Source organism: Oryx dammah, unplaced genomic scaffold (assembly GCF_014754425.2).
Source record: "Oryx dammah isolate SB20612 unplaced genomic scaffold, SCBI_Odam_1.1 HiC_scaffold_23, whole genome shotgun sequence".
Taxonomy (NCBI): Eukaryota; Metazoa; Chordata; class Mammalia; order Artiodactyla; family Bovidae; genus Oryx; species Oryx dammah.
The window spans coordinates 130,509,704-130,525,486 of record NW_024070207.1 but is presented as its reverse complement, the minus strand read 5'-3'; the positions used below and the strand labels follow the sequence as shown (position 1 = coordinate 130,525,486).

The window sequence follows — 15,783 nt, the reverse complement described above, 5'->3', positions numbered from 1 at the left end:
ATCTGCCAGAATCTGAGTTCCGTGGGCGGTCCCGGAATTCCGGACCGAGGGGAACCCAGAGGCGGAGAACTGGCGACAATCATGGTTATTGACGGCGTCCACCCCGCCCCTCCAGAGCTTTGACCATCACGGTTGCTAATCTCCGAGATCCCACAGAGAGGACGAAATGGATTCTGTGCACCTGCCAAGACTGTGGAGGTGGGTGATTTACCGGACTCCCCTCGGGGAGTCAGCACCTCCCACGGAAAAGATCACGGCCAGAGGAGGCATGTAATTCCAGCAAGAAGCCAGAGGACTGTGCAGCAAAGACACGATCTCACTGGTAACAGCAAAAACGTGGAGAGTTACACGAACTGCCTATGAGCTGGGGACACCGTTCTACACACACATCAGCAGACGTGTGTTCTGGGAGGTTGGGGTCCACGTTTTCCGTGCCTGGGTCCTTTAGCTAGGGGCTGCCCTGGTGGCTCAGACTATAAAGAATCCTTCTGCAATGCAGGAGACCTGGGTTCGATCCCTGGGTGGGGAAGATCCCCTGGACGAGAGCACGGCAGCCCACTCCAGCATTCCTGCCTGGAGAATCCCACGGACAGAGGAGCCTGGCGGGCTACAGTCCATGGGGGTCACAGAGAGTCAGACACGACTGAGCGTCTAACACACAGAACACATCCTCTAGCTAAACAAACTCCTTCTCGAGAATTTATCCTTAAAGAGAAAGCCACACGGAAGATCCCAACAGACATCTCTGCAAAGAAAGACATACGGACGGCCCTCGGGTACGTGAAAAGATGCTCAACGTCGCCGGTTATTAAAGAAACGCAAATCAAAACTCCAGTGAGGGGACACGTCACACTGGTCAGACGGAAATGAAGCGGAAGTCGCTGAGCTGTGTCCGATTCTTTGCAGCCCCCTGAATATACAGTCCCCGGAATTCTCCAGGCCAGAATACTGGCATAGGTAGCCTTTCCCCTCTCCAGGGGATCTTCCTGATCCAGGGATCTAACCCAGGTCTTCCGCATTGCAGGCAGATTCTTTACCAGAACAGTATGGAGGTTCCTTAAAGAAAAAAGACATTAACAATAGATCCACCATCTGACCCTGCAATCTTACTGCTAGGAATATACCTGAAGAAAGCCATGCTTAGAAAAGATAGCTGTAACTCAACCTTCACAGCAGTTTTGGTGGCAAACTATACTGGCATAGGCATTATGGAAAATGGTATGGAGTGTTCACAAAAAAACTAGAAACAGAGCTATCATATGATCCTGTGATCCTGCTGCTGGGCCATATACCTGGAGAAAATGATAATTAGAAGACACGCGCACCCCAGGGTTCATCGCAGCACTATTTACAATCGCCGAGACATGGAAGCAACCTCAGTGTCCATCAACAGATGAACAGAGAAAGATGTGGAGCCTGGAATCAGTAACACAGCGGTGTCGAAGAGGTTAAAGCCAGATCTGCCCGTGGACCGTAGCAACACCCCGAGCATCGCGGCCTTTACCTTGAAAACCCACCAGCCCAGGAGCTTCTTGACGAGCCGGGTGCCCCAGAAGACGTGTCTGTAGAGGTCGGTGTCCACCACGCCGGGGTCAGCCACGCTGGCGGTCACGGGGATGCCCCGGGCGGTCAGCAGCGCCTGCAGGTGGTAGGTGAACAGTACCAGGGCCAGCTTGCTCTGGGCGTAGGCTGCGTGTGCTGAGTAGTTGGTACTGCAGGAGCAAAGAGGAGAGGCTGTGAGACCCGGGCGTTTGGATGTAGACGCTGCCCTTGCCCAGCCGTGGACAACAGTTCCAGGCAGGGGTTGAGGGCACCTAGAGACGTGCCCGAGGTCAAGCGGGCTGTGCTGAGTCACTCAGTCGTGTCCGACTCTTTGCAGCCCTGTGGGCTGCACCTCACCAGGCTCCTCCGTCCGTGCGATTCTCCAGTCTTCTGCAAGAAGACTGGAGTGGGTTGCCATGCCCTCCTCCAGGGGATGTTGCCCAACCCCGGCATCGAACCCGGGTCTCCTGCATTGCAGGCAGATTCTTTACCGAGTGAGTCCCCAGGGGTGCCCACGTGTGTTACCTGCGCTGTGGAGCTCTCCTAGGACGCTACAGGGTGGGTACCAGGGTGGATATTTCACCTAATATAGGGTCAGGGAACTGGCTGGTTTAGATCCGGAGGCTCGTGGCAACAGTTGCTATGGGGCTTGGTCAGTTCCAGAGATGTTTATCCTGTGATTCTGGAGCAGGGCTCCACACCTGTGACCTTGCTATCGGGCTCCACACCACTTTTTATTTTCTCCTTGGAGTGTTCAACGCTTGGGAAAGATGCCAGGACAGATGTACTCCTCCAGCGCACAATGACCAGCTCCATCCACTCTCTTTTTGGCTTCCTACGATCAGGGACTACTTTATGAGGTTGAACGTGGGCACCATGTCATGCAAACCACAGGGCTTTTTTTCTGGAGGTCCAGTGGTGAAGGCTTCTTCTCCTTCCAAGGCAAGAGGTGTGGGTTTGATCCCTGGTCAGGGAGCTAAAATCTCACATGCCTTGTGGCCGAAATACCAAAGCGTAACACGGAAGCAATGTGGCATTAATAAGAAATTCCATAAAGACTTTAAAAACAGTCCCCATCCAAAAAAAAAAAATTCTTTACATAAATAAATAAAAACATAATGGTTGGTCAGTTATACCTAACCTTTCCCAGAAAGTAGCGTTCCTGGAATGTAGAAAAGAATTCACTGCAGAGAAAATATCACTCCAGGCAAACTAACTGTGGTGTCTTCAGTTCAGTTCAGTTCAGTTCAGTTGCTCAGTCATGTCTGATTCTTTGCGACCCCATGAATCGCAGCACACCAGGCCTCCCTGTCCATCACCAACTCCCGGAGTTCACCCAAACTCACGTCCATCGAGTCGGTGATGCCATCCAGCCATCTCATCCTCTGTCGTCCCCTTCTCCTCCTGCCCCCAATCCTTCTCAGCATCAGAGTCTTTTACCTAGTAATTTTGTGCATAGCTACATAGCCTGAGTAGAATGAAGAGCTCGTTAATATCTCTACTGGGGACTTTCCTGGCAGTCCAGTGGCTAAGAATCCACCTACCAATGCAGGGGCTGGGTGTTTCATCCCTGGTCAGGGAGACAAGATCCCACATGCCTCACGGCTGAAAAAAACCAACACACAAGAGACAACGGTGTAAAGCAATTACGTTCCAATAAAATTTAAAAAGAATAAATAACAAGGACCAGTTTTGAGGCTTTCATCCTTTTCTCTTTTTTTTGTCATCAACAATAAATCTGCAAATGGAAAACCCAAGTGATCTGTGTTTAAAAAGAAAAACTAGCACTTGAAATGGTAAAAGGTACATTAAAACATGATGATTCAACCATCCACAAAAAAAGAAGAGAAGCAACAGCATAATTCATTCAATATCAACTTCAGAAATGGCCCACATGGGGAAAAAAAAAAAAAAAAAGTCTGAAAAATAAAGAAAAGCAAGGAAGTCTTCCTGGCAAAATACTCCACGTCTGACTCGTTGGGGATCGGTCATCTTCTTCATGTCTGTAGTTCTTTTTCTGTAATTTTGTGGCTACGCACGCAGCCTCACTTGTGTTTCTTCTTCCGGTTCAACGCGCCCCAGAGTCTATGTTATTCTACATTTTCAGCCCCAGTGGTGACTCTAACATTCGGAGAAAAATCCATCCACGGAATTCACCCTTGTGGGAATTTAACGCAGTCAAAGATTAAAAAGAAAGAAATCCATCCTGACATGAGAAGCAAAAAAAAAAAAAAGCACTCGCTGGAATTCAACGCCTCTTACGCACAAAGGCTCTTACTAAACAGGAATTGAAAATTGCTTTAAATGAACTAAGTGGACTCAGTGATTCAGAAAAGCAAAGTCAGGAAACATGACCAAGGAAAAACACATAAGAGGGGAAAAAAATGACAAAAGGGAAATATTTAAATGTAGAAAACAGGACAAGCAATGATTAGACTGAGAAATGAAGCCACGTAAGCATCATTGCCTAGTGAGGCTTTCTGGAAAAAAAAAACAACCCACCTCAAGCTGTTTTGTAAATTGCACACGTGGGCTCTCAGCTGTCAAAATGGGACATCCACGTCAACACCCTCGGGGACTCCGTCCCACCTCCTGCCGTTTCCCTGGGCAGCAACTTTCTTCCCTGTCAGCAGGCCCCCACGGCGTCGCCGGCCGGCAGCCAGCCACTTGTCACAAGAGAGCACGTGCAAACTCGGAGCTTCTTTCAGGGGGCCCCTGCAATTTAAGCTGGAGAATAAACCCCAAGTCCTTTGTCTCAGCGATGAGTAAGGGCAGGTCGGCCAAGGCTGACGCAGGACAAGCTTCCACAGAGCATTTGCCAGAGGAACTCCAAACACATCTTTTGTTGGAGGGAAGAAGGGAGATGATAAAACAGCACAGTTCCAAACACAAATTCCCTCCCCAGGATCTGTGACAACACCCCACTTATAGTCAAGATGCCTGTTTCTGGCAAGTTGTTCCTCTCTCTTCCCAGCAGGGGAGGAGAAAGCTCCAGGAATGAGGGGGTTATTAAGTACGGGGAGGTAAAGGCTCAACTTTCCTGTTGGCATTGGACCATGTCAGCAACACACACATCCGTCTGCTCCTGAATTAACAGGGCCGTTTGGGAGGGAAGAGCAGTCGTGAAGTTAAGAAAGAAGACACCAGAAATGTGCAGGTTCCTTAAAGGAAAATTGATGTATGACAGAATTATGGCTTACCTCTATGGAGAGAAGTATGGAGGTTCTTTAAAAAAATGAACCAGTGTTCACTGCAGCACTGAAATGGCAACCCACTCCAGTATTCTTGCCCAGAAAATCCCATGGACGGAGGAGTGTGGTAGGCTACAGACCATGGGGTCGCAAAGAGTCGGATACGACTGAGCAACTTCACTTTCAGGACCTGGAAGCAACCTAGATGCCCATCAACAGGTGAATGGATAAAGAGAACGTGGTGATATGTACGTGGAATATTACTAAGCCATAAAGAAGGGGAGAAATTGGGTCGTTTGTTGCGATGTGAATGGACCCAGAGAACCATCTGTCATACAGATGATTGCAGTCAGAAAGGGAAACACAGTTACTGTATATTAATGCACGTATAGGGAGGGAATTTGGACGGAGAAGGCGATGGCACCCCACTCCAGTACTCTTGCCTGGAGAATCCCATTGACGGAGGAGCCTGGTGGGCTGCAGTCTGTGGGGTTGCGAAGAGTCGGACACGACTGAGCGACTTCCCTTTCACTTTTCACTTTCATGCATTGGAGAAGGAAATGGCAACCGACTGCAGTGTTCTTGCCTGGAGAATCCCAGGGACGGGGGAGCCTGGTGGGCTGCCGTCTATGGGGTCACACAGAGTCGGACATGACTGAAGCGACTTAGCAGCAGCAGCAGCAGCAGCAGCAGGGAATTTGGAAAACTGGTTCGGAGGAACCTATTTGCAGGGCAGGAATACAGACGCTGATGTAGAAACAGGCATGCAGACATGAGGTCTGGCGGGGGGAGCAAAGGGTGGGAGGAACTGAGAGAGAAGCAGTTACATCTATACAGCGCCATGCGTAACAGAGCTAGCTAGTGGGAAGCTGCTGAATAGCACAGGGAGCTCAGCTGCGTGGTCTTCGATGACCTAATGGGCTGGGATGGGGGATGCACAGGAAGATGAAGAGGGAAGGGTTTATACGTATGCACATAGCCGCTTCACTGCATTGCACAGCAGAAACTAACCCAACATTATAAGCCAATCATACTCCAGCGAAAAAATAAATACGCTAAAACTTTTTGAAAAGAAGAATTACGGTTGTCTACAATAGCACGGAGAAGAGACGATGGAAAAAGTCAATACTTGTCTCTAAAGGATAAAAAAAGAAAAAGAAAAAGAAAAACAAGAGTACAAGTAATTTCAGGAGTGGTTCCCTGGTGGTTTGAAAGATAAACATCCATAGTGGAAATGGAAAAGAATCAGAGCTGATATACCAGAGAACAGGATTCCCATTAGAGTTTCTAAGTAAAGCCCTGAGGGACAACAGACACAGTTGGTATTGAAAGCAGTGAAGAGATGATTACAATGTTAACAGCCAGAAGGCAGCCAAAAGGGAAAGTCAAGCTACAAACTAAAGCACAGGCAGAAGACAGTCATAAAATGTCTACACGCCTTGCTTCGAAACAGGAGACTTTTAGTAAGTGCCCTTTGCGACACACGGCCTCAAAAAGTAGAAATGAAACCATAAATATACCTTTGTTTTCAACAAACAGTAACTTATTAATATAACTACCTCATAAATCATTTGAAGGTCAATCTAAAACAGAGGTAGAGATATTACTGTGGTAGCCTTTTTGTTGGAAAGGAAAAAAAAAAAAGTTTCTTCTATACTTTTATGTTTGTGATGAGGGTGTGCAAATTAAACCAACAACTGTCAGATTAAGAAGAGAAACACTTGTTAATTTCACTTCTAATTTCACAGGTCTGGGGGATTCCAAACACTTGGGAAGTCCTCATTTCTCAGAAGTTTCTGTTTTTAGTTAGATAAGGGAAGTTCCAAAACGGCATTTTTCTGTATCTGTCGTTTTGCAACGGCCTTCAGCTCAAAATAAACTGTATATCAAAGTGGCACATTTTGAGTTGGCATTTTCAGATCCCTGTCACTTTCTCTATCTTAAAGGCAAGAGAAGGAAAGGTGAAGGATGGTATTTTAAGCACGATATACGCAAATCTGTGTACTGAATCAAAGACTTGATAATTCTCTAAAGGGTTGGTCCTTGATGAACAGCCTAGGAAAGCGTTACTTAGAGATGGGAAATCTTATCCTAAATTGCAGCAGAGTGGTTTTTTTGGTTGAGAAGAAGAAACTGGACCTTGACTTCTGCATTTGATGCAAGCTGTAAGTGGTGTTGACAAGGCTGAGTGTTACATTTGGTCTGGGTCTGGCACTGAATTCAGAGCCAATCTAAGTCCACGGCAGTAAGGATACCGGGACACCCGAGACCAGGTGCTAAGTGGACACAGTGAGGGAGGGCACCCATTGTTAGCAAGACGCCAGGAATGGAGTAGATCATACATTTGCACTAAAAAAAAAAGAGTTTTTCAAGTTCTCATCAGAGAAAAAATAGGTACTGTCTAAAGGGCTCCCCCCTGCCTGTGGCTCAGTGGTAAAAAATCTCCCTGTGATGCAGGAGACCTGGGTTCAATCCCTGGGTGTGGAAGCTCCCCCAGAGGAGCGTATGGCAACCCACTCCAGTGTTCTTGCCTGGAGAATCCCATGGGTGGAGGAGCCTGATGGGCTACGGTCCATGAGGGCGCAAAGAGTCCTGAGCAACTAAAACGTGTGCAAACAATGATATGAATATGATGATATATGGGACTCTGCAAGTATAATTATGCTTATACATACAATTATATAAATATTAACACAATTATTTAAGTTAAATAAGTTTAACGGTGCAAGTTTAAAAGTTATATATTTAATATATTCAACAATTATATGTTTAATATATAATATCTGCCATATTATACAATATTACATTTACATGTTATTACATAAATATAGTAAATATAAATATGTTAAGATTGGATATATATTAGCTATATACTTATATAAATATTGTTGTATATATAAATTAATATATGTAATATAGAACGATATAATACCAGTTGGGTTGCCATTTCCCTCCTCCAGAGGATCTTCCCAACCTAGAGATCGAACCCAGTCTCTCATATCGTAGGCAGATTCTTTACCATCTGAGCCACCAGGGAAGCTCCATATATTTAATGTATAATATATATGATTATGTATAGTAACATATAATATGTGTTTGTAGAAGCCTTTCCCTGCTCCAGAGGATCTTCCCAGACCCAGGAACCGAACCGGGGTCTCCTGCCTTGCAGGCAGAATTTTTACCAGCCAAGGCACAAGGGAAACCCAAGAATGCTGGAATGGGTAGCCTAGCCCTTCTCCAGGGGATCTTCCTGACCCAGGAACCGAACCGGGGTCTCCTGCATTACAGCCAGATTCTTTTGCAACTGAGCTATCAGGAAAGCCCCAATAAACCATCACGGAAAAGAATAAAAGAGAAGAGAATGGATAGACGTATATGGAGAAGTCACTTTGCTCCAAGGCGGAAATTACAACACTGTACGTCAACTACACCTCGTAGACTAAATTTTAACTATGCTCCATGGTTTTCTCACATGTTGAAGAATACGATAGGATTTGCCTCAAAGCATAAATATAAATAGACTGATATGCAGACAGTGCTTACATGTGTGACCGCAAAACAGCAAGCGGTTCCTAATCCGGGCAGATCTCATCTTGCTGCACATCAGCGATATTGCGTTTTTGTGCACACTGAAGGTCTGGGTGAGCTCCGTGTGGAAGAAACCTACTGGCGCCGTGTTTCAAAACAGCGTCTGTTTACCTCACGTCTCCGTGTCACGTTTCCGTCATTCTCCCCATATCCTTTTTTTAAATTTTAAATTTGACAGAATTTTTATTTCACAGTGCCTTAATCCTGAATAGAAGTGAAGGGCCAGTTGAAAATGGCGCTCTGAAGTTCTAAGATGACAGTTGCAGCTGTAAGTTGCTAGGTTATAAGCAAGGTGCACACAAGATGGAAACAAGCAATATAGAAAGTTTCGGTAGCCAGGAGGTTCATCTTATTATTTCTTCAGCGACATGTTTCCAGCCGAATCTAAATGAAAAAGGCCTGCTTTCTCACACTCTTTTAAATCTTTGCATGGTGATCATATTTGTTCCACTGAGCTGTGATGAGTGACCTTTGATGTGAGTACTGCAAAAAGGTTGTGACTTTCATGCAGAGTGAAGTCAGAAAGAGAAAAGCAAATATCGTTTATTAACACTCAGGCGAAACGTGGAGAAACGGCAGGTTTCCAGTTGCTAAGTCGTGTCCGACTTTTTGCGACCCCACGGGCTGCAGCCCGCCAGGCTCCCCGGTTCGTGGGATTCTCCGGGCAAGAATACTCGAGCGGGTTGCCATTCCCTTCTCCAGGCAGAGAAATGGTATAGACGCTCTTATTTGCAAAACAGAAACAGACACACAGATGTAGAGAACAAACATATGGACGCCAAAGGGGAATGTCAGGATGGGATGAATTGAGAGACGGCGATTGTAGACAACTCCAGAAGTACTGACCGCACAAGAACTATTACAAAAAGATTACAGGTCACTGAGATGAGATGGTTGGATGGCAGCACGGACTCCATGGACGTGAGTTTGAGCAAGCTCCAGGAGTTGGCGATGGACAGGGAGGCCTGGCGTGCTGCAGCCCGTGGGGTGGCAAACAGTCACACACGACTGAGCAACTGAACGGAACAGTCAAGGCTCAGAGGACGGCTAGCATTCTTTAGCAATAAAGGATTTTTTTTTAATCAAGGTATGTACCCTGTTATTTTAGACACAGTGCTATTTATTGCACATCTAAGAAATTACAGGCTAGAGTAAGCATTGCTTTCAGACGCAGTAGAAAGAAAAACCAATTTGTGCAGCTCGCTTTCATGCGATATGTCCTTTATCACTGCGGTCTGGAACCAAAACCCACGGCCCCTCCCAGGTCTGCCTGTGTTGGTCGCTGCGGGTTTTTTTTTTTTGGCCACGAGAGAGGCTGAGCTGCAGACCAGGAGGTGGGAAGCGACGTTGCCTGGGACAAGCGCCCTCTGCAGAGCGTCGTGGTGACAGGTCGCCTTGCCTCCCCGACTCACCTGCTCTGGAGGTCGTCCAGGTTCAGCTCCCCCACGTAATGCGTGGCCGAGGACACGGTCACCACCCGGGCGCTGCGGCCAGGGGCGCCCGACTCCTGCAGGGTGTCCAGGAGGAGGTTGGTCAGCAGGAAGTGCCCCAGATAGTTTACGCCGAAGTGCTCCTCAAAGCCGTCGTCCGTGGTCCTCTGGGGTACCATCATCACGCCGGCTGGGGACAAAGCGGGTGCTCAGGAGAGGCAGAAACGAGTAGGGGGGTGGGGTGGGAAGAGATGAGATTCTACGCCGTACCCTAGACGACGGAGAAGCCCCCAAACTCCAGGACAGTGTCTCTGGTCCTAACTGCCAGCACCCCTTCCCACCTCACTGTCTAGCTCTGTCCGTAGCAAATAGATGGGGGGCAGGTAGAAGCAGTGGCAGACTTTATTTCCTTGGGCTCCAAAATCACCAAGGATGGTGAGTACAGCCACGAAACTAAAAGATGCTTGCTCCTTGTTAGGAAACTTATGGCCAACCTAGACAGCGTTTTGAAAAGCAGAGGCATCGCTTTGCAGACAAAGGTCCATCTAGTCAAAGCTATGGTTTTTCCAGTAGTCATGTATGGCTGTGAGAGTTGGACCTTAAAGAAAGCTGAGTGTCAAAGAACTGATGTTTTTGAACTGTGGTGTTGGAGAAGACTCTTGGGAGTCCCTTGGACTGCTAGGAGATCCAACCAGTCCATCCTAAAGGAAATCAGTCCTGAATATTCATTGGAAGGACTGAAGCTGAAGCTGAAGCTCCAATACTGTGGCCACCTGATGCAAAGAGCTGACTCGCTGGAAAAGACCCTGATGCTGGGAAAGATTGAGGGCAGGAGGAGAAGGGGACGACAGAGGATGAGATGGTTGGATGGCATCAGTGACTCAATGGACATGAGTTTGAGCAAGCTCCTGGAGATGGTGAAGGACAGGGAGGCCTGGCGCGCTGCAGTCCGTGGGCTCACAGTGTCAGATACAACATAGCCTCTGAACCACAGCAATAAAGTGCAGAATCAATACAACTGCACTTGAATCTTCCCGAAACCATCACCACCCCTGTCTACCTTCAGTCTGTGGGAAATTGGCTTCTGTGAAATTTTTCCCTGGTGCCAAACAGGTTGGGGACCACTCATATAGCACCTAAAATCCGAAGAACGAAATATTGAGTTTCCAAAGAGATTGCTTAGCTTTCCTGTAAGACTTTCCAGAAAATTTCAAAAGAATGTTTTGGCCAACCCAATAGATTGGGAGTTTGGGGCTGACATATACACACAGCTATATTTAAAATAAAACGTGCTTTAAGCTGTGCAAAGTTGCTCAGTCATCTCTGACTATTTCACTGCAGCCCACCCGGTTCCTCTGTCCATGGGATTTCTCCAGGCAAGAGTACGGGAGTGGGTGGCCATTCCCTTTTCTGGGGGAATCTTTCCAACCAAGGCACTGAACCTGCATCTCCTGCATTGGAAGGCAGAGTCTTTACCACCTGAAGGTGAGAAGTGAAAGTGAATATCGATCGGTCGTCTCTGACTTTACGACCCCACGGACTATACAGTCTGTGCGATTCTCCAGGCCAGAAGACTGGAGTGGGTAGCCTTTCCCATCTCCAGGGGACCTTCCCAACCCAGGGATTGAACCCAGGTCTGCTGCATTGCAGGCGGATTCTTTACCAGCTGAGCCACAAGGGAAGCCCTGAGAAGCCCCTTAAAATAAAATTTTTTTTTAAATATTAAAAAAAAAAGTCAAGGGGCTTGGCAAAGTTCACACAAGTAAATTACAGACCTAGAATCAACGTCCATTATTTTAAGACTGCACCCACTGATCGTCTTTCTTCCCAAGACCTCTACGTAAAGAAAATGGGTTTCCTCAACTAGAGACATTTTCTGCACAGTGATCAGGTGTCTAAAGGCGTGCGGTTCTGAAATGAGAAACGTTGCTACAATTTTCACGTATCAACTGAGTTTGCTGGTATTATGTGATGTTAAGCTCAAAGAGGTTCTAAAATGTTGTCCTGTATTAAACAGTAGTCAATATAAAGTAACATATAGACAATGGAATATCTAATGAATGTGTGTCCAACGTGTCCAACTCTTTGCAACCCCATGGACCGTAGCCCACCAGGCTCCTCTGTCCGTGGGATTCTCCAGGCAACGATACTGGAGTGGGTTGCCACACTCTCCTCCAGGGGATCTTCCAGACCGAGGGATCAGACCTCCGACAGATTCATAACCCGGCGAGCCAGCTGGGAAGCCCCCCGTGGAATATTACTCAGCCATGAAAAGGAATGCAATGTGTCCAATGCAGGGATGTGGACGGCCCTAGAGTCTGTCATACAAAGCGAAGTAAGTCAGGAAAACAAGTATTCGTGCGTGTACGCACAATCTACAAAATCGGTTCAGAGGAACCTAATTTCAGGGCGGTAACAGAGACGCAGACACAGAGAACAGTTTGGGGGACGCTGGGGGATGGAGAAGGTGGGATGAATAGAAGAGAAAAGAATCGACATAAAGGACTGATTACATACATGACCGCGTGTGAAGCAGACAGCTAGCGGGAAGCTCTGCATAGCCCAGGGAGCTCAGCTCGGGGCTCTGCGATGACCTAGACGGGTGGATGGGGGCTGGGAGGGAGGCTCAAGAGGGAGCATGTGTCTATATCTATATATCTATATATCTATACTTCTAGCTCATCTGGGCTTCCCTGCTGGCTCAGCTGGTAAAGAATCTGCCTGCAATGCAGGAGACCTGGGTTCCATCCCTGGGTCAGGAAGATGCCTTTGGAGAAGAGCATGGCAACCCACTCCAGTATTCTTGGGCTTCCTTGATGTCTCAGACGGTAAAGAATCTGCCTGCAATGCAGGAGACCTGGGTTCCATCCCTGCGCCTGGAGAAGGTAAAGGCTACGCGCTCCAGTATCCTTGCCTGGAGAATCCCATGGACAGAGGAGCCTGGCGGGCTGCAGTCCACGGGGTCACAAAGAGTCAGACACGACTGAGCGACTGAGCTCAGCACACGGCTGGTTCACTTCATTGTACGGCAGAAAGAAACACAACATTGGAAAATCAATTATAGCCCAACAACAACAAAAATTGTAAGAATACCAAACTCGCACTGGGTATCTGTTTTATATGTGATGAAAAGTAAGGTGCATGATAAAAACGTTTCTGAGGAGTGTGTTGGGGATGCCCTTCAGAAGCTGTCTGGAAGAATTCAGGCAGAGGTGGTCAAGAGGCATTTTGGAGACAATGTGGACAGTTCCCTGCAGATAAGTTCCCTTGATGTCGAAGGTGGACGGGATGAAGCTGCGTTCAATAAGCTGTGTGCGTGCCCGCAGCAGGGAGGGTACTCAGTGTATGACAGACTCGTACATTCCAGGGGCACGCAGCTCACGTGAGGCCAGTCGGGAAAGGACGCGGGTCCCTCCAGGCAGAGGGAAAGCCAGCCTGCTCACTGTCTGTACACACGTTCCCTCGGGAGACAGACTCCACAGCGCATTTCCTCAGCTGCGGTGGCCTCCCGAACTCTGCTGTCATAAGTAGAAGCTGGCGGCGGCGACAAGGTCGTAGAGCGTCCAAGGGCATGCTCAGAAAAGACCCCAGTTTTCAGAATTCTCTCTCTCAGGGCAGAGCTGGCCTCCCGAGAGAAGGCTGGCACTCCTAAGATCTCTGTTCTGGCACAGAGACCACACATGGGGATCTCGTCAACCAGCCCAGTGGAGGCCAGGTGCCAGGCAGGACTACCTTCATGCCTGGAGAAGACTCTTGAGAGTCCCTTGGACTGCAAAGAGATCAAATCGATTAGTCCTAAAGGAAATCAACCCTGAAAGAACAGACTCATTGGGAAAGACCCTGATGCTGGGAAAGATTGACGGCGGAAGGAGAAGGGGACGACAGAGGATGAGATGGCTGGATGGCATCACCAGCTCGATGGACATGAGTTTGCATAAGCTCCTGGAGATGGTGATGGACAGGGAGACCTGGCGTGCTGCAGTCCATGGGGTCACAAAGAGTCGGACACGACTGAAGTGACTAAGCAGCAGCAGCAGCCGCAGCCCTCATTCCTTTTTTATGACTGAGTGATATTCCATTTGACTGAGTAATTTTCCATGGGCTTCCCTGGAGGCTCAGCTGGTAAAGAATCCACCTGCAATGTGGGAGACCATATATATACATAGACATATATATATAATGGGATATTACTCAGCCATGAAAAAAAAAATTAACCAGCACCATTTGCAGCAACATGGGTGGACGCAGGGATGGTCATACTAAGCTGAGTAAGCTATAAACAGAAAGACGAATACCACGTAGGATCACTTATATGTTAAATCTACAATCTCCATCTCTAATCAAGCATTCGCACGCCTGGGCGTATATCCAGAGAAAACCGTTTCAAAAGACACATGCATGCCAATGCTCACTGCAGACGAGACAGGGAAGCAACCTCAGTGTCTACCGACAGATGGATGGATGAAGAAGGTGTGGACGTAGATATAACAGAATACTGAGTGAGGGAGCGAGAGTTGCTCAGGTGTGTCCGACTCTCTGCGACCCCATGGGCTATGCAGTCCATGAGATTCTCCAGGCCAGAATACTGGAGTGGGGAGCCCTCGCCCTTCTCCAGGGGATCTTCCCAACACAGGGATCGAACCCAGGTCTCCCGCACTGCAGGCGGATTCTTTACCAGCTGAGCCTCCAGGGACGCCCGTGGAATATTAGTCACTCAAGCGGAGTATCACTCGGTCATAAAAAAGGAATGAAATAATCCCATCTGCTGTAACACAGATGGATTTGGAGGGTGTTATGCTACCAGAAATAAGCCAGAGAAAGATAAAACACTGCACCAGATCACTCGTACGTGGAACCTTAAAAATCCCACAAACTAGTGAGTATAACCAAAAAGAAACAGACTCAGATGTAGAAGGAGCAAACTGGTGGTGAGATCAGCAGAAGAGAAGGAAGGGGTGGGGGCAAGAGAGGGCGAGAGGGTTGAGGTCCAAACCACTATGTATTAGTATAAAATTCCCTCTTGGCTCAGCTGGTAAAGAATCCGTCTGCAGTGCAGGAGACCCCAGTTCATTTCCTGTGTCGGGAAGATCCGCTGGAGAAGGGACAGGCTGCCCACTCCAGTATTCTTCGGCTTCCCTGGCGGCTCAGCTGGTAAAGAATCCGCCTGCAATGCGGGAGACCTGGGTTCAATCCCTGGGTCAGGAAGATTCCCCTGGAGGAGGAAACGGCAACCCGCCCCGGTAATTCTTGCCTGGGGAATCCCACAGACAGAGGAGCCTGGTGGGCTACAGTCCACGGGGTCAGGAAGAGTCAGACACAGTTGAGCGACCAACTGTTTCACTCATCCTGTACACCTACAACATATAACTTTGTACACCCATTGTACTTCATAAAAGATGATTATTAACAAGAAAGCAGGTATTTATGAGCTCGCTGTGCCGTGCTGTGCTGAGTCACTCAGTCGTGTTGAGAGGGTAACAGGCAGGAAGGCCAGGGGTCTCCAAAGGGAGAAAATAGCCAGCAAGTGTCAGACATTTTTATCTGTCTTAAGCGGCAGGAGGAAACAAACTAGCGATTTTTTTTCCTTCTCTATACAAATTTAAAAGGAGGTTTCTCTTAAAATTCTGTGTTGCCATGACACCTGGTTTCACCTGAAGTTAACTATTCTAACTATTCTCAAACCTAGAGATAACCAATGCCTTTTTCTTATGGCAATGTTTATCTTAAGCTATGCTAATGTACTATGAATTCACCCCAAACTCTTCAAGTCGGTCCGCCTTTTGGCTCAGAACCTACTTGATAAACCAGTATGTTATACTCAGATATTGTTCCTCTAATCTATGTAAATGAAACTATTTGTGATCTGCCCTTCTTCAAGATTCAAGTTAATCATTTTATGGCCCAAGATAAATCATTTGGTGCCAAGACTGTCCCAAAATGCATCTTATGGGTGAGGGGCCTGGTGCCACTCTGAGTTTTAAGACATTCCTTTCTTTCATTAACAGACTGCTGGTGACTATATAACATCCCGC

At 47.6% G+C, this 15,783-nt stretch overlaps 1 protein-coding gene across 4 annotated transcripts in view; it reads right to left on the bottom strand.

Annotated features, from left to right (window-relative positions):
- Positions 1–15,783, bottom strand: part of DHRSX (dehydrogenase/reductase X-linked) — a 130,349-nt gene that overhangs the window by 15,600 nt on the left and 98,966 nt on the right. For 3 of the 4 annotated variants that reach the window (XM_040266411.1, XM_040266409.1, XM_040266410.1), the window contains 2 exons: positions 9,734–9,941; positions 1,505–1,712 (listed from right to left, as the gene is read on the bottom strand). In XM_040266411.1, coding sequence (XP_040122345.1) covers positions 1,505–1,712; positions 9,734–9,941 — 416 coding nt within the window. The remainder of the gene's footprint in view (positions 1–1,504; positions 1,713–9,733; positions 9,942–15,783) is intronic. The other variant, XM_040266412.1, reaches the window with a different exon arrangement.